General features: G+C 38.0%; 1 protein-coding gene across 1 annotated transcript in view; it reads right to left on the minus strand.

Moving 5' to 3' along the window:
- SPATA9 (spermatogenesis associated 9) overlaps positions 1-20373 on the minus strand; it is a 37328-nt gene extending 16955 nt beyond the window's left edge. The window contains exons 1-3 of the mRNA XM_049868503.1: positions 19168-20373; positions 18900-18988; positions 1852-2079 (exon numbers count right to left, since the gene is read on the minus strand). Of these exons, the coding sequence (XP_049724460.1) occupies positions 1852-2079; positions 18900-18988; positions 19168-19228 (378 nt within the window). The 5' untranslated portion in view covers positions 19229-20373. The remainder of the gene's footprint in view (positions 1-1851; positions 2080-18899; positions 18989-19167) is intronic.
- Between the last annotated feature and the right edge of the window lie 2644 nt (positions 20374-23017).

Raw genomic sequence — 23017 nt, forward strand, 5'->3', positions numbered from 1 at the left:
TAATGCATTGTCCTAAGGCCATTGAGGCATAGCGAACCAACACGAGATATTGTTCTGGATGCTGCTTTTGCTGTAAATAATAAATCATCTGTGTCTCTGATCCACGGGGCTTGTGTCTTTTGTCAGAACGAGCACGTGTGTGTGCATGCACGTGTGTGTAACTGTGGTGGGAAAAATGTAGGGTAAAATCTCAGCTCTTGCACAGTTCTGACTTAACAATGAAGAGCAAAATGATAAAAGGAAGACTTTAACAACATAATGGACAGTGTTTTTAAACATGATTTTGTACTTAATACAGAAATATTCTTCAAAGGCTATTTCTTATATCAACCCTCTATTTAAAATCATGGATTTGACAACTAGAGGAAAGTAACAGGAATGTAAAACATTAGATTCAGAAAGACATTTCATTGGGAATTTCAAACAATACTCTTCAGCTATGTTTCTTTTTTGATGACCAAATGATACAGGAATAAGGCTTATATTGCTTAAAAGAATTCATTGGTTAGCAAACACAGATCATTTCTTATTTCCTCAGTTATCATTAGAAAGGAGTCTTTTATAAATGCTGTTCTCAGGCAATTCCTAGTTAAAATACCTGATGATTTCTGAAAATGTCAAAATCTTTGATTAAAGAAAGATACTCATGTAATAGATACTTGACAATTTTTGGTCACCCAGCATCCATTTTGCCAAAACATCTCAGATTTTCGTTTGAGGATTCACCCTTTCCTCACTCTCAGGCCATGTGTTCTGGATGAAGCTACACCCACAACTCTAAAGAAGAAGGAGGTAATCCAGTCCTAGACCTGTTAGTCCATCCCACTTCTGCGACTTAGCAGTGAGCACTGAGACCTAAGCAATTCTCTAAGAGTGAACCTGAACACTTCACAGGAATGCTGGATCAAGGACTCTTTTTTCTGCTGGATTTGAATCTGGAAATATGTAGCCCTGGGAATAGCTGCACACAATCTTGTGACCATGAGGGGAAAACCTGTCTGAGGATGGAGTCAATATAGAGAAAGCAGAGCTGCGAGGTGGAGAAAAAGGGAAGCAGGGTCCTGAAGGCATAATTTGAGTGCCTGTATCCACCTATGGCTGAAATTTTGTCAGCTCTGGAATGTTCAGCTACATGAACTAATGTGTCTCCTTTTGGTTTAACCAAGACTGAGCCAGGTTTTCTCTTCCTTCGACAAAAGGATTCAAATTTGTTCACTCAGGGATTTAGACGACAGCCTTACCAGATTCAAACCTTTTGTTGTTTAAATTTAGGACACTTTGAATAATGCTCAGATTGAAAAACCCAGAGTTCGGTGCCATAAAATTTAGAAAAAAAGTTTGTCCTTAAAAAGTTTTAAGAGTCACTGTGTTTAACAAAATATCATAACAGATCCTCAATAAAACAATGTAGAACATATCATTTGAAATATACCTGAATGTTGACAGGTCTATCAGAAAGAGTTTATAGTTAAATATACTCAATATATCAAACAAAAATTACCTGAGAAACATAAATTTATTGGAAAAAAGGTTTGATATAAATGCAAATTAACATACTTATATTTAAGGTTAAACCATCAAAAACTGACAATTTAATATTGATCAATCTAATAATAAAGTAGAAGAAAATTCCACATTATGTCTTCTTTCAGGCTTAATTAAACCAAAGAATACACTATATTTAAAAAAAAAAAAAGCCCAAGCATTCACTTATTCACTTCTTATCCAAGTATATCTGTTTTACAGGTAGGATAACCACAATGTGCCTCATTTTCATTTTCTAAATCTCGCGAATTTGAAACAGTTCCTAAAATATAGTCCAGGTCTTGTGCAAATGCAATAGTCACTTACCTGCATGTTGTACAGGGGTTGCTTTGGTGCATTAACTTCCCTCAGTAAACGACCAGATATGTCCCGTAGCTCTAAGAGCCTACAAGCAAGCTGAGGCTGCAGAAGTTTGGCCACTGACTGAGAGGATCTGGATATGCTGTATAATCCCTGAATGAATGTTCCTCGGTTGATCTTGGCTAAAATAGTAGCCATTCTGACCTTGGAGGGTTTTTGGACGGGTTCTGTTTTCTGGGGGCGGAAAAAAGCCTTTGAAAAGTGACTGCCATGTGGTTGTCCAATGCATTATTAAAGTCTACTTCAGGCAAAGACATAGTACCATATAACTTTATATTGTGCATATTCTCAGTGTCCAATAATTCTATCCCTCCCCTCCAATACAACATCATAGATTTCCCCTGTATACTTAAATCGGTATATGAATATCTGATTTTTTTTTCCTTAGGATAAACATCCAGAGGTGAAATTACTAGTGAAAAGATACACATTTTTCATTTTTCTCTCTGGGTTTCTACCTATTTGCATTTATTTTTAAAGAACTCTTTCAAAAGTAACAAATATTTTCCCAGTTTACTTTCAAAAGTTCAAATTATGAGATAATAGCATACATACAATATACGTATGTTTACAGTTTAAAGAAAAGTAATAAAACAAATACTCTGTATACTCAACAGTCTTAAGAAACTTTTACTGCTAAAAACTTCTTAGCTTCTTTCAGCATTCTGACAGGAAAATTTGAAGATTTTATGGCATTACCAAAACACATGACATGTAGTTCTTTCTCTGCACTCCCAGAAAGTAAACCACAGGGAAATTACTTACAATGTGGTTAGACTGCATTCCAGGCAAGGGACAAGCGTTGTTCCCATTATTCGTTTAAGTAATCTTATGGGCTATTCTGACTTTTTAGTATATAACTTGGAAAAAAGTATTGGTTAAAAACACAAATGAGTAACTTTGAATACCTACATGTTTATTTATTGAGTCTAAGTACATAAATAAAAAATTTCTCTTAAAAGGATTTTTTTCATACAATAAAAACCATACATTTGTCTAAGAGCAAACATGTAATTTATTTAAAATGCCCTTTTATCCTGAGATAATTTTATAATTGCTAGTTTTGTTATCAAAGTCCAGATTACCGTTCAGTGTTTGTCGTTGGAGACAACCAAAAGCTGTTCTAGTCTGTCAATGAGAATGTATTTCTGCAGCATTTGGAGCCCTGTTTTGGCTTAATCTGTTAACTTTTCTGGAAAAGTCCCATTGACCCACCCCTGGTGGTCTCAAACCTCGTAATCAATACTAACAGTGGAGAATGCAATCTAAATTGTAGGCGCTTACCAAAAAACCAAACCTGGGACATTCAATCGGCCAACAAATACATGAAAAGATGCTTGCAATATTAGCCATCAGAGAGATGCAAATCAAAACTACAATGAGATTCCATCTCACCCATGCAAAAGTGACACTGATCAAAAACAAACAGAAAACAACAAATGCTGGCAAGGTTGTGGGGAGATTGGAATCCTTATCCACTGCTGGTGGGAATGTAAAAATGATACAACCACTATGGAAAATCGTATGGTGCTTCCTCAAACAGCTAGAAAATGAAATACCCTATGATCCAGCAATCCCACTCTTAGATATATACCCTAGGGGTCTAATAGCAGTGACAAAAATAGACATATGCACACATTTGTTCACTGTGGCATTATTCACAATAGCAAGAAGATGGAAACAACCTAAGTGCACCTAACAACAACAACATGTATATGTATATATAAAACCAAATACATTGCCATCGAGTCTGCAAGTATAATAAGCAAGATAATATGCTGGTACCATCACTTGATATCCAGAATTGACCCAACTGCAACTAACAACAACGACTCTGGTTGTGAGCACACCAAGGAAGAAAATCACTGTCACCTGCATTCAAAGCTTCTGTACATACAGGTTTGATTTCTTTTGTGACCTTATGCTTTGCTGCACTGACCTCTCCCAACTCCTCCTTGAGGTGCAGCAGACGGAATAAGATGGTTTTACTTCTGATTACAATTTACTTGTATATGTTTCCTCTCATTATAATTTCTTGGCATAAAGTGGGTGCTATATTACCAGGGCAAACATATATCTATATATATACGTTTAATGACCCCCATGTTTTGGCTCCATCAAAGCATATATATGTAAAATCTGTTGCTGTTGAGTTGATTGCAACTCATAGCGACCCTGTAGGACAGAGTAGAACTGCTCCATAGGGTTCCCAAGGTTGTAATCCTTAGACAAGCAGACTGCAACATCTTTCTCCCGATGAGCAGCTGATTGATGGGTTCATACCACCAACCTTTTGGTTGGCAACTGAGCACTTTAACCACTGCACCACCAGGGCTCCTGAATAAATATTTGCCCATATATATATATGCACACACATAGTTCTGCCATTACTGAAACCTTGTCTACTTGGTCAAACATATCTGTGTTTTGGGGACCCTTCATTTTTGTAGTTATAAAATGTTAACATTGTGCAGCTTCCCCTCATTTTTTAAGTTTCTTTACAAAATACTGGTGATCTGTAAATGTTGGCCTGGATTCACTGACTTTACACATCTATTTTTATTAACCAATCTTGATTCATTCTCCCAAACACTACATAAGATTTCCCCTCTGATTCACTCAACGGTTCCCTCCTTTTACTAGTTTTCCTAAGTTTTTATCTCTTTCTAAAAATAAGCCTTGGTGGGACCAAGATGGCTGAGTAGGTAGAAGTTTCCGTGATCCCTCTTGCAACAAAGACTCAAAAAACAAATGAATCAATTACATACGTGACAATCTACGAACCCTGACCATCAAACACAGAACTAAGGAGTTGACCTGAGTGACGGGGAGAGAAAGCTGTGTGCTAAAGCAGCGACCGCTTCTGGAGCCGGCGTGCCACGCCACAGCCTTGAGCCCTCACAGTTCCCTGGAGCCAAAGTCGTGGGGCCGATCGTGACTTACTGAGATGGGGCAAGCACGGGACACAGTCCTAACCCTCTGGAATAACCTCAGCGGTGACCCAGCCAGCACACACTGGCTGCACACCAACGAGGCTGACAGAACGAGAAACCATGGGAAAGCAACGACTGGTTTCAGAGCCTGGAGCACAGCGACCCAGCCAGAAAACGTTGGTGCTGGGCTTTGGACTAAGAGCGTAGAAGCTGATCACAGTTTCCTGAGACGGTGCAAGCACAGGGCACAGCCCTAACCTTCAGGGGCAATCTCAACCCAGCCAGCACACACAGGCTACAGGCCCTTCTGGAATCTCAGATAAAACAGTCCTCACCAAACAAGATAAGTAACTTTGTCTATCTTGCCTCACTACCCTCTGCTATCTATCTGATCCCTCCCCTCCCTGCCCCAGCCAGCTTCATTAACATTGGAAGTCCCTGGGCCAGGGAGTGAAGTGCTCTTTGGGTTTTTTTTTCTCTAACCCATTCTCCTGGCCTGAGAGAAGCAGCAATTAAAAATCAGGGGGAAAAATCCTTCCCTGACTTCCCTAAACTGGAAAAATAACACAGAACCAGCTCCAGCCAAGCATAAGAGATCCACAGTCTTTGGCTTTCATCCCTACAGGGAACGAGGTGGTTATTATAATGCAAAGGCAATTCTGATAGAGATCTGACTATAATTGTTTTAACTGAGCAGTGGAAAGGAAAGTTTTGGAGGTCTGAAACCTCTCTACCTATTAAACAGAGCCCTCACTGATCCACAGCAGGGAACTGAAGGCTGAAGCTCCACCCTCACCACCTAGCCACCTGCTAAAGGGATCTGAGGATAGTGACACCTACCAATCTTTAGCAGTACAAGCATTGGGTGCCTAAAGTACAGCTGCAGAGCCCACCCACCATAGTGCTCTAGAGAATAGAGACACTCCTACCTCACTGGCATGTGGGGAAAGGCTGTCAGCATCCTGCCTCCTCGGAGTGTGACCCCCTGCTGCTACTAGAATCTGGTGCATACAACCGTCACCACCACTACACTACTCCTCTAAGTTAACTGGTGACAGCCTACACCACACACTATGTGACCCAGAATCAAGACACATAAGATGATTTTATTCAAGAATAGTGAATAGACTCATAGGCTCATATATCTGGTAACAGCTCAAACCAGCTGGTAACAGGCATAAGTGATTCAAAGGCTACAACAATCAAGATAGCACAATCTAGTAGCCCATCTGGGTGTACAGAAACAAAAAAAGAAGGCTCAGTGAGTAAATATAAAATAAACCATTACAATATCTTATAGATGGCTCAGAGACAGCAGTCGATATCAAATCACATAGAGAAGCAGACCATGATTGCTTCTACAAACCCCCAAATCAAAGAATCAAAATCTTTCCCAAATGAAGACACAATCCTGGAATTGCCAGATGTAGAATATAAAAAACTAATATACAGAATGCTTCAAGGCATCAGGGATGGGCTTAGAAATGAAATAAGGCAATCTACAGAAAAAGCCAAGGAACACACTGACAAAGCAGTTGAAGAAATCAAAAAGACTATTCAAGAACATAGTGAAAAATTTAATCAGCTGCAAGAATCCATAGAGAGACAGCATGCAGAAATCCAAAAGATTAACAATAAAATTACAGAATTAGACAACTCAATAGGAAGTCAGAGGAGCAGAATCGAGGAACTGGAATGCAGAGTGGGGGAGCTGGAGGATAAGACAATTGACACCAATATAGTTGAAGAAAAATCAGATAAAAGAATTTTAAAAAATGAAGAAACCCTAAGAATCATGCGGGACTCTATCAAGAAGAATAACTTCCATGTGATTGGAGTTGCAGAACAGGGAGGGATAACAGAAAATACAGAAAGAACAGTTGAAGATCTGTTGGCAGAAAACTTCCCTAGCATCGTGAAAGATGAAAGGGTATCTATCCAAGATGCTCGTTGAATCCCGTACAAGATAGATCCCAAAAGAAAATCACCAAGACATATTACCATCAAACTTGCCAAACCCAAAGATAAAGAGAAAATTTTAAAAGCAGTCAGGGATAAACAAAAAGTCACCTACAAAGGAGAAACAATAAGAATAAGTTCAGACTACTTGGCAGAAACCATGCAGGCAAGAAGGCAATGGGATGACATATATGGAGCAATGAAGGAGAAAAACTGCCAGCCAAGAATCATATATCCAGCAAAACTCTCTCTCAAATATGAAGGTGAAATTAAGACATTTACAGAAAAACACAAGCTTAGAGCATTTGCAAAAACCAAACCAAAGCTTCAAGAATTACTAAAGGAAAGTCTTCAGTCACAAAATCAATAATATCAGATACCAACACAAGGTCACAGAACAGAAAATCCAGATATTACCTCAGATAGGGAAATCACAAAAACAAAATAAGATTGATTTTTAAAAAATGCTCAAAACAGGGAATCATTGATGTCATTATGTAAAAGATTACAATAATCAAAAAAGAGGGACTAAATACAGGAGCCATAGATCTTCCATACGGAGAGGAAACCAAGGCGATACACGATGATACAAGTTAGGTTTTTACTTAGAAAAATAGGGGTAAATATTAAGGTAACCACAAAAAAAAAAATTTAAAAAAAAAAAACCACAAAGAGGTCTAAAATTCCATACTTCAAAATAAAAACCAAGATAAACATAATGACTCAGCAAAAATAAATTCAACTACTATGAAAATGAGGAACACACAATTTACAAAGAAAAACTTCTCAGCACAAAAAAGTAAGTGGAAAAATGAAATTGTCAACAACACACAAAGAAAGGCATCAAAATGACAGCACTAAACTCATCATAATTACACTGAACGTAAATGGACTAAATGCACCAATAAAGAGACAGAGAGTCACAGGCTGGATAAAAAAACACAATCCGTCTATATGCTGCCTACAAGAGACACACCTTAGACTTAGAGACACAAATAAACTAAAACTCAAAGGATGGAAAAAATATATATCAAGCAAACAACAATCAAAGAAGAGCAGGAGTGGCAATATTAATTTCAGACAAAATAAACTTTAAAGTTAAATCCACCACAAAGGACAAAGAAGGACACTACATAATGATTAAAGGGACAATTGACCAGAAACATATAACCATATTAAATATTTATGCACCCAATGACAGGGCTGCAAGATACATAAAACAAACTTTAACAGAATTGAAAAGTGAGATAGGCACTTCCACAATTATAGTAGGAGACTTCAACACACCACTTTTGGTGAAGGATAGGACATCCAGTAAGAAGCTCAACAGAGACATGGAAGATCTAATTGCTACAATCAACCAACTTGACCTCATAGACTTATACAGAACACTCCACCCAACAGCTGCAAAATATACTTTTTTTTCTAGTGCACATGGAACATTCTCCAGAATAGACCACATATTAGGTCATAAAACAAGCCTTTGCAGAATCCAAAACAGCAAAATATTACAAAGCATCTCCTCAGATCATAAGGCCATAAAAGTAGAAATCAGTAACAGAAAAACCAGGGAAAAGAAATCAAATACATGGAAACTGAACAATACCCTGCTGAAAAAAGACTGGGTTATAGAAGACATTAAGGAGGGAATAAAGAAATTCACATAATGCAATGAGACTGAAAACACTTCCTATCAAAACCTTTGGGACATAGCAAAAGCAATGCTCAGAGGTCAATTTATATCAACAAATGCACACGTACATAAAGAAGAAAAAGCCAAAATCAGAAAACCGTCCCTACAATTTAAACAAATAGAAAGAGAGCAACAAAAGAATCTGTCAGGCACCAGAAGAAAACAAATAATAAAAATTAGAGCAGAATTAAATGAATTAGGAACAGAGAAACAATTGAAAGAATTAACAAAGCCAAAAGTTGGTTCTTTGAAAAAATTGAGAAACCACTGGCCAGACTGACTAACGAAATACGGGAAAGGAAACAAATGACGCAAATTAGAAATGAGATGGGCCACATCATAACAGACCCGACTGAAATTAAAAGAATCGTATCAGATTACTATGAAAAATTGTACTCTAACAAATTTGAAAACCTAGAAGAAATGGATGAATTCCTAGAAACACACTACCTACCTAAACTAACACAAACAGAAGTAGAAAAACTAAATAGACCCATAACAAAAAAAAGAGGTTGAAAAGGGAATCAAAAAACTCTTAATAAAAAAAAAGCCCTGGTCCAGATGGCTTGACTGCAGAGTTCTATCAAATTTTCAGAGAAGAGTTAACACCACTACTACTAAAGGTATTTCAAAGCATAGAAAAGGATGGAATACTCCCTAACCCATTCTATGAAGCCAGCATATCCCTGATACCAAAACCAGGTAAACACACCATAAAAAAAGAAAATTACAGACCCATATCCCCTCATGAACTTAGATGCAAAAATCCTCAACAAAATTCTAGCCAATAGAATTCAACAACATATCAAAAAAATAATTCACCGTGACCAAGTGGGATTTATACCAGGTACTCAAGGTTGGTTCAATATTAGAAAAACAGTTAATGTAATCCACCTTATAAATAAAACAAAATATAAAAACCACATGATCTTATCAATTGATGCAGAAAAGGCATTTGACAAAGTCCAACACCCATTCATGGTAAAACTCTCAGCAAAATAGGAATAGAAGGAAAATTCCTCAACATAATAAAGGGCATTTATACAAAGCCAACAGCCAACATCACCCTAAATGGAGAGAGCCTGAAAGCATCCCCATTGAGATCGGGAACCAGACAAGGATGCCCTTTATCACCGCTCTTATTCAACATAGTGCTGGAGGTCCTAACCAGAGCAATTAGGCTAGACAAAGAAATAAAGGGCATCCAGATTGGCAAGGAAGAAGTAAAATTGTCTCTATTTGCAGACGACAGGATCTTAACCACAGAAAACCCTAAGGAATCCTCCAGAAAACTACTGAAACTACTAGAAGACTTCAGCGGAGCATCAGGTTACAAGGTAAACATACAAAAATCAGTTGGATTCCTCTACATCAACAAAAAGAACATCAAAGAGTAAATCGCCAAATCAATACTATTCACAGTAGCCCCCAAGAAGATAAAATATATAGGAATAAATCTTACCAAAGATGAAAAGACCTATACAAAGAAAATTATAAGGTACTACTGCAAGAAACCAAAAGGGACCTACATAAGTAGAAAAACATACCTTGTTCATGGATAGGAAGACTTAACATTGTAAAAATGCCTATTCTACCAAATGCCATCTATATACACAATGCACTTCTGATCCAAATTCCAATGACATTTTTTAATGTGATGGAGAAACAAATCACCAACTTTATATGGAAGGGAAAGAAGCCCTGGATAAGTAAAGCATTACTGAAAAAGAAGAAAAAAGTGGGAGGCCTCTCTCTACCTGATTTTTGAACCTATTATACAGCCGCAATAGTCAAAACAGCCTGGTACTGGTACAGCAACAGACACATAGACCAATGGAACAGAATTGAGAATCCAGATATAAATCCATCCACATATGAGCAGCTGATATTTGACAAAGGCCCAGTGTCAGTTAATTGGGGAAAAGATAGTCTTTTTAACAAATGGTGCTGGCATAACTGGATATCCATCTGCAAAAAAATGAAACAGGACCCATACCTCATGCCTTGCACAAAAACTAACTCCAAATGGATCAAAGACCTAAACATAAAGTCTAAAATGATAAAGATCATGGAAGAAAAAACAGGGACAACATTAGGAGCCCTAATACAAGACATAAAGAGAATACAAAACATTACTAAAAATGCCGAAGAGAAACCAGATAACGGAGAGCTCCTAAAAATCAAACACCTGTGCTCATCTAAAGACTTCACCAAAAGAGTAAAAAGACCACCTACAGACTGGGAAAATATTTTCAGCTATGACATCTCCAACCAGCACCTGATCTCTAAAATCTACATGATTCTGCTAAAACTCCACCACAAAAAGACAAGCAACCCAATTAAAAAATGGGAAAAGGATATGAACAGGCACTTCACTAAAGAAGACATTCAGGCTGCTAACAGATACATGAGGAAATGCTCTCGATCATTAGCCTTTAAAACCAAAAACCCAAATTAGAGAAATGCAAATTAAAAGTACAATGAGATTCCATCTCCAAAGTTGGCATTAATCTAAAAAACACAAAATAATAAATGCTGGAGAGGCTGTGGAGAGATTGGAACACTTATACACTGCTGGCGGGAATGTAAAATGGTACAACCACTTTGGAAATCAATTTGGTGCTTCCTTAAAAAGCTAGAAATAGAACTACCATACAACTCAGCAATCCCACTCCTCAGAATATACCCTAGAGAAATAAGAGCCTTTACACAAACAGATATATGCACACCCATGTTCATTGCAGCACTGTTTACAATAGCAAAAAGATGGAAGCAACCAAGGTTCCCATCAATGGATGAATGGATAAATAAATTATGGTATATTCATACAATGGAATACTACACATCGATAAAGAACAGTGATGAATCTGTGAAAGATTTCATAACATGGAGGAACCTGGAAGGCATTATGCTGAGTGAAATTAGTCAGTTGCAAAAGGACAAATATTGTATAAGATCACTATTATAAGATCTTGAGAAATAGTTTAAACTGAGAACAACACATTCTTTTGTGGTTATGACAGGGGGGAGGGAGGGAGTGTGGGAGAGAGGTATTTACTAATTAGGTAGTAGATAAGAACTACTTTAGGTGAAGGGAAGGACAACACTCAATACAGGGGAGGTCAGCACAACTGGACTAAACCAAAAGCAAAGAAGTTTCCTGAATAAACTGAATGCTTAGAAGGTCAGCGAAGCAGGGGCAGAGGTTTGGGGACCATGGTTTCAGGGGACATCTAAGTCAATTGGCATAATAAAATCTATTAACATTCTGCATCCCACTTTGAAGAGTGGCGTCTGGGGTCTTAAACGCTAGCAAGCGGCCACCTAAGATGCACTGATGAGTCTCAACCTACCTGGATCAAAGGAGAATGAAGAACACCAAGGACACGAGGTAATTATTCACCCAAGAGACAGAAGGGGCTACATGAACCAGAGACTACATCATCCTGAGACCAGAAGAACTAGATGGTGCCCGGCCACAACCGATGACTGCCCTGACAGGGAACACAACAGAGAACCCCCCAGGGAGCAGGAGAACAGTGGGATGCAGACCCCAAATTCTCATAAAAAGACCAGACTTAATGGTCTGACTGAGACTAGAGGAATCCCGATGGTCATGGTCCCCAAACCTTCTGTTGACCCAGGATAGGAACCATTCCAGGAGGCAACTCATCAGGCATGGATTGGAGTGGACAATGGGTTGGAGAGAGGCTGATAAGGAGTGAGCTACTTGCATCAGGTGGACACTTGAGACTATGTTGGCATCTCCTGTCTGGAGGGGAGATGAGAGGATGGGGGGGGTTAGAAGCTGGCAAAATGGTCATGAAAAGAGAGACTGGAAGGAGGGAGTGGGCTGTCTCATTGGGGGGAGACTAATTGGGAGTGGTAAGGTGTATATAAGTTTTTATGTGAGAGACTGCCTTGATTTGTAAACTTTCACTTAAAAAAAAAAACCAAACCCAGTGCCATATAGTCGATTCCGACTCATAGCGACCCTGTAGGACTGAGTAGAACTGCCCCATAGAGTTTCCAAGGAGCGCCTGGTGGATTCAAACTGCTGACCTTTTGGTTAGCAGCTTTCACTTAAAGCACAAGAAAAATTATTAAAAATAAATAAATAAGCCTTTTTGTGATAATCTGATTGCTAATCAACACGCTACTGTAGGATTCACATAATTTATGTCGACAAAATACAGCATTTATTATAAACAAGATTTTTTAAGTGTACATTACAATAATGTTTTAGCAAACCTTGTGTTGTATTCCCCATTTCAGTGTTACGATTCATGGCTTTTTCCAACAGACTCGATGTACTTTTAAAGGTTATCATCTGTTTCCCTTTAATTCTCTAATTATTATTACCTTCATGGTTTTTAAATGCTTTCCTTTTTCGATTATCTCCTAGATACCTCTGAGAGGATTACTTGATGACAACAAACTGTTCCTAACCACGTTTATTTTCCCTGCCACAAAACATGAAATCAACTCTTTTCCAAAAACACACTCATTGTTTTTAAGAAGAATTACATTAGAAACCAAATCTGAGCACTGACACTGTCCATTCAGTGGTTCTTTGTGGTGCTGGTGCTGGCGCTGCTACAGAGGAGAACTACTTGCATTCTTTCAGATATAGGATGAGACTTCCCTCTTTTTTAAAAAAAATAAGTCACCAGTTTTAAATGATGATTCTAACTGGCTCTTACCTTCAGCAAGTAACTTTTCAACTAGCTCTATTAAAAAAACAAATCTTTTTTTTTTTTTTTTTTGAGGTACCAGCTTTCCCCATTTTCTTTACTATGGTGGTATTGTTGTGTGCCAGGGAGTCGATTCCAACTCACAGCGACCCTATAGGACGGAGTAGAACTGCCCCATAGGACTTCCTAGACTGCAGTCTTTACAGGAGCAGATCACCAGGTGTTTTCTCCTGCAGAGCTCCTAGTTGATTGGAGCCATCTACCTTTTGGTTAACAGCTGAGCACTTAACCATTGTGCCACCAGGGCTCCTCCCCTAATCCCTACCCGGACTTAATATCCCTTCTACAGTTTCTTCTTCTTAAGACTTACCACTACCTAATAATTTACTCAATTTCCTTGTTTATTATTTTTCTATTTGACCAGATGTAAGTAAGTTCTGTGACAGCAGTGTTTTATACTTGGCTCATGGATTTTTCCCTAGTGCCAGGAACCGTGTCTGGCACATAGTAGGTGCTCTATAAATATTTGTCAAAATTAATGATGAAGAATATCAGAAAATATAACAAATTAACATTGAGAAATATCAGGGAAGTATATCAAATATTAAATTGGAAATCACTCAGAAAGTTTTCAGTGCACAAAGTGCTTTGTATCTTTCACAATATTGCTAGTGCTCCACAAGAAACAACCCAACGAAGACAAAAATATAATTGAATTATAGGACCTTCTAGTCTAGTTAAGTCCTACTCTTACTACATTTAGAAACTTCAATACCATTACAAGTAATTTCCAGAAATCACTGTGTATTCCCAGCAGATTTTATCCCATATTGAAAAAACAAACAAACAAAAAAAAAAAACCCAGAGAATTCAGAAAAGTACATCCACAAATTTTTGTAATGTAAAAATCCAAATTTTTGCACGGATTCTAATATGTTGTGTCTGTTGTTGTTAAGTACCATCATGTCAAAGTCTGACTCATAGCAACTCAATGTGACCTCAGTTTCCCAGGCTGATTGCCAGAACTTTTCTCCTGTGGAGCAGCTGGTGGGTTTGAACCCCCTAAGGGTGCTTAACCAGTGTGCCACCAGGGCTCCTTGTGTTCTGTCCACAACTCCCAATTTTGTAGTATATGGTAAGATAATAACTGAATAAAACATATAATCACCTTTCAAAATTAAAACCCACAAAAACTGACCGTTTACCACATAAGACTTCTCTCATTTTAGTAAGGATCATATTGACTTTAATTTTTTTTTAGTTCTCCAATTATAGTACACATTTGTTCAAAATTAAAGGTTTAATATTTTTAAGTCCTTATGTGGGAATCATTTACAATTTCAATTGTAAACCTTAAATTTTTATTAAAGGAAATAGATACTGAGGGTTTTGAGGGTCTCAGCTGGTGGGCAAGAGTCACTGGGAAATACATGACCTCAGAAGCCATGACCTCAAGCCAAGATTCTAAAACTAAATTTGCCAGGCCCAGAAAGAAAATTTCCTTCAAAACTAAAAGTTTTGAAGGACTATTTAATAATCATTATTCTGGGTATATTCCCATATGAAAATTCTACCCTCACTTCCATCCAGCCCCTTGAATTGGTTCATTCTGGTTTGAACCCCTGCTGAGAATTTGCATTTCCACCCCAGATATACTGAATCAGTATTTACATTTTAACAGGATCCCCAGATGATTCTCACATATAAAAAACTGTAAGGCCCACTGCTCTACTAGTGGATATCAGAACTGGTCCCTAACCAGCAGCTTTAGCATCACCCCAGGAACTTGTTAGGAATGCAAATTCTCAGCAAGGGTTCCAACAAGAAACCTTGCTCCCATCAAATCTTTTTGCTCCAGGCTAGCATGGGAGCCTTTTCCTAAATAAATGCCAGAAATAGATTTTTTTTAAAGTGATTTAAATACTAATCACAAAATTTAGCAATTTAAAATACAACTCACTTAATAAAGCCCTCTGAGTATTCTTGAAACCATTCCTTTCAGTAGATTTGAGGACTAGAGACAATGCTGGAAATAATAAAACCTACAGCATTTTAATCTGACCTTTAAAAAGATTATCTGGTTAATAACCCAGTATTAGCAATGTTTTTTGAAAAATTACTTTTGAAGAGCAAATAAATTCAAATTTGTTATAATATTCTCTATTTGGGCTTCCTCAATCTCAGCACTACATTCTTCAAAGGAAGTGGTGGGAAGAGAACAATGTAAGAGTTTTAGAATGAGAAAGTAACTTTAGCAATCTCTCTGTGAGTTCCTGAGTGGGGTAAAGTTCATGTAAAGTAAATGACTTCAATGAGTTGGAAATAAAAATTCAGAGTTCTTGGGAAATTAGAATATCAATCTATTTCACCATAAATCTCATTTATGGTTTAGGTGATAATAAGGCTATTCAGAGGATAGGAAGTTGTAAAGAAAGCTGCAACTTCTTTAATAAAACCCCCGTTTCTCTAATGTTGGCAATGATGAGAGAATCACAACTTGGAAGGGGTTTTTCCATGCCTATCACTTGTCTCCGAGGATTCACCTTGGGGTTTCTCAACAATTATTGCCACTACAGTGACAGCTTAACCATTTTACACACTGGCCCATGTATGGACATCTTCCCATCTCTTCCCTTAACAACCCAGAGCATAGCCAAGAAAAGTCTCCAAACTTCCAAGAGATTTATACTAAGGCTAGCAAAATACAAAAAGGGGAAATAACTAGTTTGGAGCCTAGGTGGCATAATGGTTAAGAGTTTGGCTGTTAACCGAAAGGGTGGCAGTTCAAATCCACCAGCTGCTCCTTGGAAACCCTATGGGGCAGTTCTACTCTGTCCTATAGGGTCGTTATGAGTGGGAATTGACTCCATCGTAATGGGTTGGGTTTGTTTGTTTGTTTTTAAAGATGCAATTACAAAATTTGATTCACCCTGAAGAGCTTTTAAACCTTGTCCTATCCTACTTTTTAGCTGAATGCCATCTTATTACTGTGGAATGAGAGATATCATTGCTCATGTCGACATAGTTACATACTTGGTTTAACTATACACAGTAACTATACACTATATACTGACGACTCCTAAATACACATCTTCAGCCCAGACTTCTCAGGAATTTCTAACCTATATATCCAATATTCAACTCAACTCCATGCTCTGCAGGATGTGGCATAACCCCTTAAACTACAATCAACTCATTATCGTCTTCTACAAACCTGCTCCTCCTTATATAGTCCTCTATTTCAATTAATGGAATTGCTATTCTTCAGCCACCTAAGAAATTCAGGAGTCTTCCTTAACTTCTAATATCCTTCTCAGACCATACTATCAGTTTTCAAAATATTCTAAACACCTCGTATATCCAACCCATTCCCTCTATTCTCAAAGTCAATGTCGTGTTCTTGACTGTCATTTGCCAACAGAATTTTACTAGAAGTTCTGCCTCCATTCTGACCTCACTACCACTGGTGAAGTCTTTTTAAAGTGCAAATCAGATGTCATTTCTATATTCAAAACATGTCAGTGACTAATACCTGTGTTATAAATAAGATAAAGTACAGTCTTTTTTACTTGACATAGAAATAACTCCATATTCTGACCCATTTACATTTTCTAATTTTCTACTATTTCCTGCCTCAATCTTCTTATCCTACATGCCATTTATTCAGATTTACTTAATATGCTGCGAACATGCTATGCTTTTTCATACTTTCGGAACTAACTCACACTGCTTCCTCTGTAATGTTCTTCTTTGACCTTACTCACCCTATCCCTTTCTTCACCTTGAAAATTCCTATTCATCCTTTGAGACCCAATTTAAGCATCCTTTCTCCATGAAGCCTTCTCTGAACTTCCCAAGTATAGTCATTTACTCGCTCTTCTAAATTAGATATACCTGCATAACACTAACTGTATTATAATACAATTACTTGTTTACAGCTTTGTCTCCATTAGATTAAGCTTGTTGACTGAAGGCATCATGTCTAATTTATCTTTGTATTTCTTCTCCTCAGTGCCAAGCAATAGTATTTATTAAATGTTCAACGGTTTGTTGTCTGGATGAATGGCTAAATGTGGCTCTACTACCTCTCCTTGAGGGCAGTGATGATTCGGTGGTAGAATTCTCACCTTCTACACAGGAAACCCAGGTCTGATTCCTAGCCAATGTATCTTAAGTGCATCTACCACCCATTTATCTGTGGAGGCTTTCATGTTGCTGTGATGCTGAACAGGTTGCAATAGAGCTTCCAGACTAAGACAGATGTAATGGATTGAACTGTGTCCCCCCAAAATATGTGTCAACTTGGTTAGGCCATGTGTAGTTGTCTTCCATTTTGTGATTTTCCTATGCGTTATAAACCATAATCTCTGCATTTGGTTAAAGAGGATTAGGGTGGGATGTAACACCCTTGCTCAGGCCACATTCCTGGTCCAATGTAAAGGGAGTTTTCCTAGGGTGTGGCCTGTACCACCTTTTATCTTACGAGAGATAAAAGGAAAAGGAAGCAAACAGAGAGCTAGGGACCTCATACTACCAAGAAAGAAGCCCCAGGAGCAGGGTGCATCCTTTGGACCTGAGGTTCCTGCGCTAAGACGCTTCCAGACCAAGGGAAGACTGAAGACAAGGACCTTCCTCCAGAGCTGACAAAGAGAGAAAGACTTCTCCTGGAGCTGGTGCCCTGAATTTGGACTTCTAGTCTACTGGACTGTGAGAGAATAAACTCTTTGCTAAATCCATCCACTTGTGGTATTTCTGTTATAGCAGCACTAGATGACTAAGACAACAATGTGATATACTTCTGAAAAACCAGCCAATAAAGTCTTTATGAATCACAATGGCCCAATCTCATTGTACCTGGGGTATCCATGAGTCAGGGCCCAAGGCCACAGCAGCAACTAACAACAAAAAAATGTTAGTGAAATATATAGACTTTGTGATTACTATGTTACACAGAACACTTTTTGTTTGTTGAGGTTTTGGCTATGTTCTTCATTTGACATTGCCAAGAGTCTCACTTTTGGATAAATGAATTGTTTACTGTATCATGTAACTTTACAATTCCACCTGCAGTCAAAGTGACTGAAACATACTTTTCCATTAGAAGCTGCATACCTTTAAGTAAGTCAGGTTACGTGTATCCGCTAAATGAGGTGTTGCTTTTTCTTGACCATATGTCTCTTCAAAATTCTCTACCTTCCCTAGCAATACTTTATTTGTATCAAATGCTTTTTGGAATACAGGTTAAAAAATAAACACATGTACTTTGCTTTAATATCGATATTTTCTTTCCACATTAAAATACACACCCAATTGTCACAAACACAACCATATTGTTCAAATTTTTCTGTTATTCACACTGATTTAATTATTATAAATTTTACCTGAAGTATATCTAGGTATTTTTCTGATTTTACATTAAGCAAGTCTTAAGTAAGTTACATTGCAGTTGTGGCTATGAGAGAGTTTTCAGATTTCCAATCTAATGCACAGTGATTTTCTTTAAACTTCATTCATCTAGCTCACTTCTTGGGCTCACAGTCTCTGCTTTCCATAGGCCCCCTCAGTGGGTAAGATTTGGAGTTTGTTTCCCTGAGGTGAAATTAATGTTTTCTTATACTTCCAGCACTGATCTCAAAATCAAGCATTAAACAATCCGTATGATACTAAAACAATATACTTTTGGTGTTCCTTTTCAAAGTTATGAAATCACATTACCTGTTTCGACTGTGATAATCGCAGAATGGTAGGGAATTCATCTTTAAACTCATCTACAAGGTCCATGATTACTTTCTGGAGCCCCTCGACTAAGACAAAAAAAGTTGGGAAGAAAAAAGCTTAACTAAAAATATCCCCTATACACAATTCGACCTAACATGAAACACTGGATCTACTTTCTGGGTGACTGGGAATACAGGAAACCCTGGGGGACTTTATTCTGTTATTTCTCACACCCATATCCTCTTTACAACAAAAGTGTGCATACTTTTTCCAGTAAAGTTCTTCAACACCTGCCCGCATATCCACCCAATAGGTTTGATTGGCATGATGAATTCTTGCTTGGGTTCCTGGTACTTAGCAAGCCTGTAGGTCTGGGCGGTGCTTATCCTACTCTGCCATTAGTGATGGATGAGGGTAGCCTTCCACTCAGGAAAGCAGGCAAGGACGGAACCTGCAGCTCACTGCTGGAATAGAATTGTTACGGCATAATGGGTCTCTGGGAACTTGTTGCACAATGTTCTGAAATCACTCTGGCAGTTAAGAGGAAGAAGAGTGTATTTGGAGGTATCAAAGGAGGAGTAAAAGGATTGAAGAGTAAACCACACTAAGGAGTTCTACAATATAAACTGAATTTTGTCCCAAATTCTGTAGCGATACCTCAATTAACGGATCATCTGAGAACAAAGCTCCCTTTGAAAAGAGCTGGCATGTGCTTTAAAAAAATGTTTCACATATGATGCCAAGTAGAAAAGAAATACCAGCAGATAAGTCAGAAAGACTTCTGAACAGATTATTTTTCCTTCACCCAAACAAGGATCAATAGGTCAAACCCAGGCAAAATTGTGAAATCTTCTATTTTTCTTTATAATTTGATCTTATTATTATTTCTACCTTTGACCCTCTTACTACTATCCCACTTCAGATATCTGTTACTTTCCCCTTAGCAAGCATGGGAAGAACTTGATATCATGTACACTTAATTAACGACCTACTCAAATTCCATTTTAAGACTTTATATTTAATTCCAGCTAAAACATTTTCTTCATCAAGCATAAGCTGTGGTTGCTGGAGGTCAATTCATGGAAACTGGCAAAGAGATCCCTGCTTTCACATTGTCTTTAGTCCATAATCTGCCTGAGAACACTCTCCACCAAGCACCAACACCACACCACCTCTCCTAACTTTAACAAAACCTGCTTCCCTCCATCATGACTCCAACGCTTCAAATAATTATGCCCTTAACATTTGGGAAGTACAATCCACTGCCAGAAAGGAAGTCTTATTAGACAATGATGAACACAGTGGGAGTTTATAATACAATGAAACACTGTTCTTAACTTGTCCTACCAAGACGTTTATCAGAGTCTACCTCACAGGAGGGCCTGGTAGCCCCTTCTCTCTCCGGTCTTCTCTCCTGTTCTGTATTTCCACAAACCCCCTAGATCTTTTTATCCATCCACCCATTCCTCAGTGTGCTAGCTCCCAGTAAATTGGTTTCACCTGGTTTTCTTCCTCATTTTTCTGTTCTCTCCCTACTAGGCATCCTATGGCATTAACTCTAAAAGAAAAATATTTCATACTAACCACTACTTAGAACAAAACCCCAGGAAACCATGGTGGCTAGTGGTTAAGAGCTATGGCTGCCGCCAAAAGATCAGTAGTTTGAATCCACCAGGCACTCCTTCGAAACCATATGGGGCAGTCCTATTCTGTCCTATAGGGTCGCTGTGAGTCAGAATCCACTGGATGGCAATGGGTTTGGTTTAACAGGTTTAGAGCATAACCCAATTCTGCATGTTACGCTAACAAATTCCTTTTGGTCTTTTCTTACTTAATGACCCTCTTCCTGGAAGAGAAATGGTGAAAAATGAAAAGGAATGATGGAGTAAGAAAATCTCACCCTACCACATTTATTTGATATTTGTGAGGACATCTGATAATATTTTAGTTTGTATTTAGTTATGTTTTTTATACCTGTATTCTTATCCATCTTATGTTATTCTATTTCAGGAAATAAAATTAAACAAAATAACAATCTCAGTGGGCATCCTCTTTATTAACTCTTTATTATGTTATTCTTATGGCTAATAATAGTGTTCCTTACTTATAAAATAAAAATAAATTTGTAAACAATTATAAATATTTCTAAATAATTTTTATAAAGGTTCTACAGATTTATCTGTATTTTAAAGGCTATATTCCAGAAAAAAGAAACTTTTGATTTGCACTTAGCACTTAGCTTTGAGAAAATAATCATTTTACACGGTGCAATTGAAGGCCTTTATAAGGCTGTTGTTCTTAGTTGCCGTCAGTACTCAATAAATATTTCCTAAATGAATACAATAAAATCTGCTAACTATGTCTCAAGCAGGATGAAAAACTTTGCCATTAATAAATTCAGCATGGATTCAATTGATAAGTAAATGCAAAACACATAAGACATGATATACATACACACACATACACAATGTTTATCAAACATGGAAAGAAGACTGGCTCCCTCCCCTCCCCCACAAAGGGCTATATTTTTGTTTATTTTACCCAGCACAGTGGACACTGGCTTATTGACATGTTTTCCTCATTGCGAGTCTCCAGAAGTTGTTCCCTTACTTCCACGCAACTATTTCTGTCTTCAGTGGTTAAGTAACAAAGAGGGTATGATCCTTATTCTATAAAAATATTCCTTAAATAGGCCTATATTTCATATGGTTGTAGAATATTCCCAGTAGGATTCAGTATGTCAAATGCATAAAAACACTCATTTTATTGTTAGTAGTAATATTGGTTTTGTTATTTGAAATTATTTTCTTTATAGAGTAGGATAAACACATTGATTAACAACGTTAGGAATCAAGAATTTCAGTGTAAGAGCAAAAAAGAGTCAATTACAAATCAAAGAACAAAGAAAAATACTATAATTGAATTGGAAATATCATCATGAACTAAAAAAATAATGATTTTTTTTTATGGCTTTAACAACTGAAATGGACTAGAAGCACTGCCAACCCAGTGAAAAAAGCACCCTAATACTTAGATAAGGAACCCTCGTAGTGTAGTTAAAGCGCCTGGCTGCTAGCCATAAGTTTGGCAGTTTGAACCCACCAACCACTCTATGAGACAAAGATGTGGCAGTCTGCTTCTATATACATTAAAAAAAAAAACATTACAGCCTTGGAAATCCTATGGGGCAGTTCTACTCTGTCCTATAGGGTCGCTATGAGTAGGAATCGATGCAGCACCATATAACAACATCTGGACTATAAGATTTAATACCATTTTGCACTACACTGTACCAGAACTCCTTGAAGAAATGGCTGATACCAGGTCTAAAAACTAAAAAAAAAAAAAAACTAGAGCGTAGAAAATACAAGGTGAGCCGTGGAGATGTTATGACAGAAAGTAAAGAAGTTTTGAATATTAATGGGGCCTCATGAAAAGAATATGACCCATTAAAAGGACATGGAAGCCAGCTTAAAGGGTCTCCTACGGGCCTCAGTTGGGACAATTTGAGCTTTACAATGGAAGGATCAGGAAATCATAACCCTAATCAGGTCAATATTAATATCATTAATTATGCAACAGAGGCACTGGTGGTTCAGTGGTAGAATTATCACCTTACATGCAGGAGACTTGAGTTTGATTCCTTGCCAAAGCACCTCTGCACAGCCACCACCGGTCCGTCCGGGGAGGCTTACATGTCGCTAGGGTGCCGACCGGTCCGTCCGGGGAGGCTTACATGTCGCTACGGTGCCGACCGGTCCTTCCAGGGAGGCTTACATGTCGCTAGGGTGCCGAGCGGTCCGTCCGTGGAGGCTTACATGTTGCTACGATGCTGACCAGGTTTCAGCAGAGCTTTCAGGCTAAGGTGACTAGGAAGAAAGGCCTGCTAATCTACTTCTGAAAATCAACAATGAAAACCCTAGGGATCACAACGGTCCGATCAGCAACTGATCGTGGGCATAACATAGGACCAGGTAGCATTTCTTTCTGTTATATGTGGGGTCACTATGAGTTGGGAACCAACTTGACAGCAGCTAACAAAGACAATTATGCAGCAAACAGATAATGTGTCTCCTTTTTAATGTAATGTTATATGAAGTACATACCATCTATGA

Source organism: Elephas maximus, chromosome 2, assembly GCF_024166365.1.
Source record: "Elephas maximus indicus isolate mEleMax1 chromosome 2, mEleMax1 primary haplotype, whole genome shotgun sequence".
NCBI lineage: Eukaryota > Metazoa > Chordata > Mammalia > Proboscidea > Elephantidae > Elephas > Elephas maximus.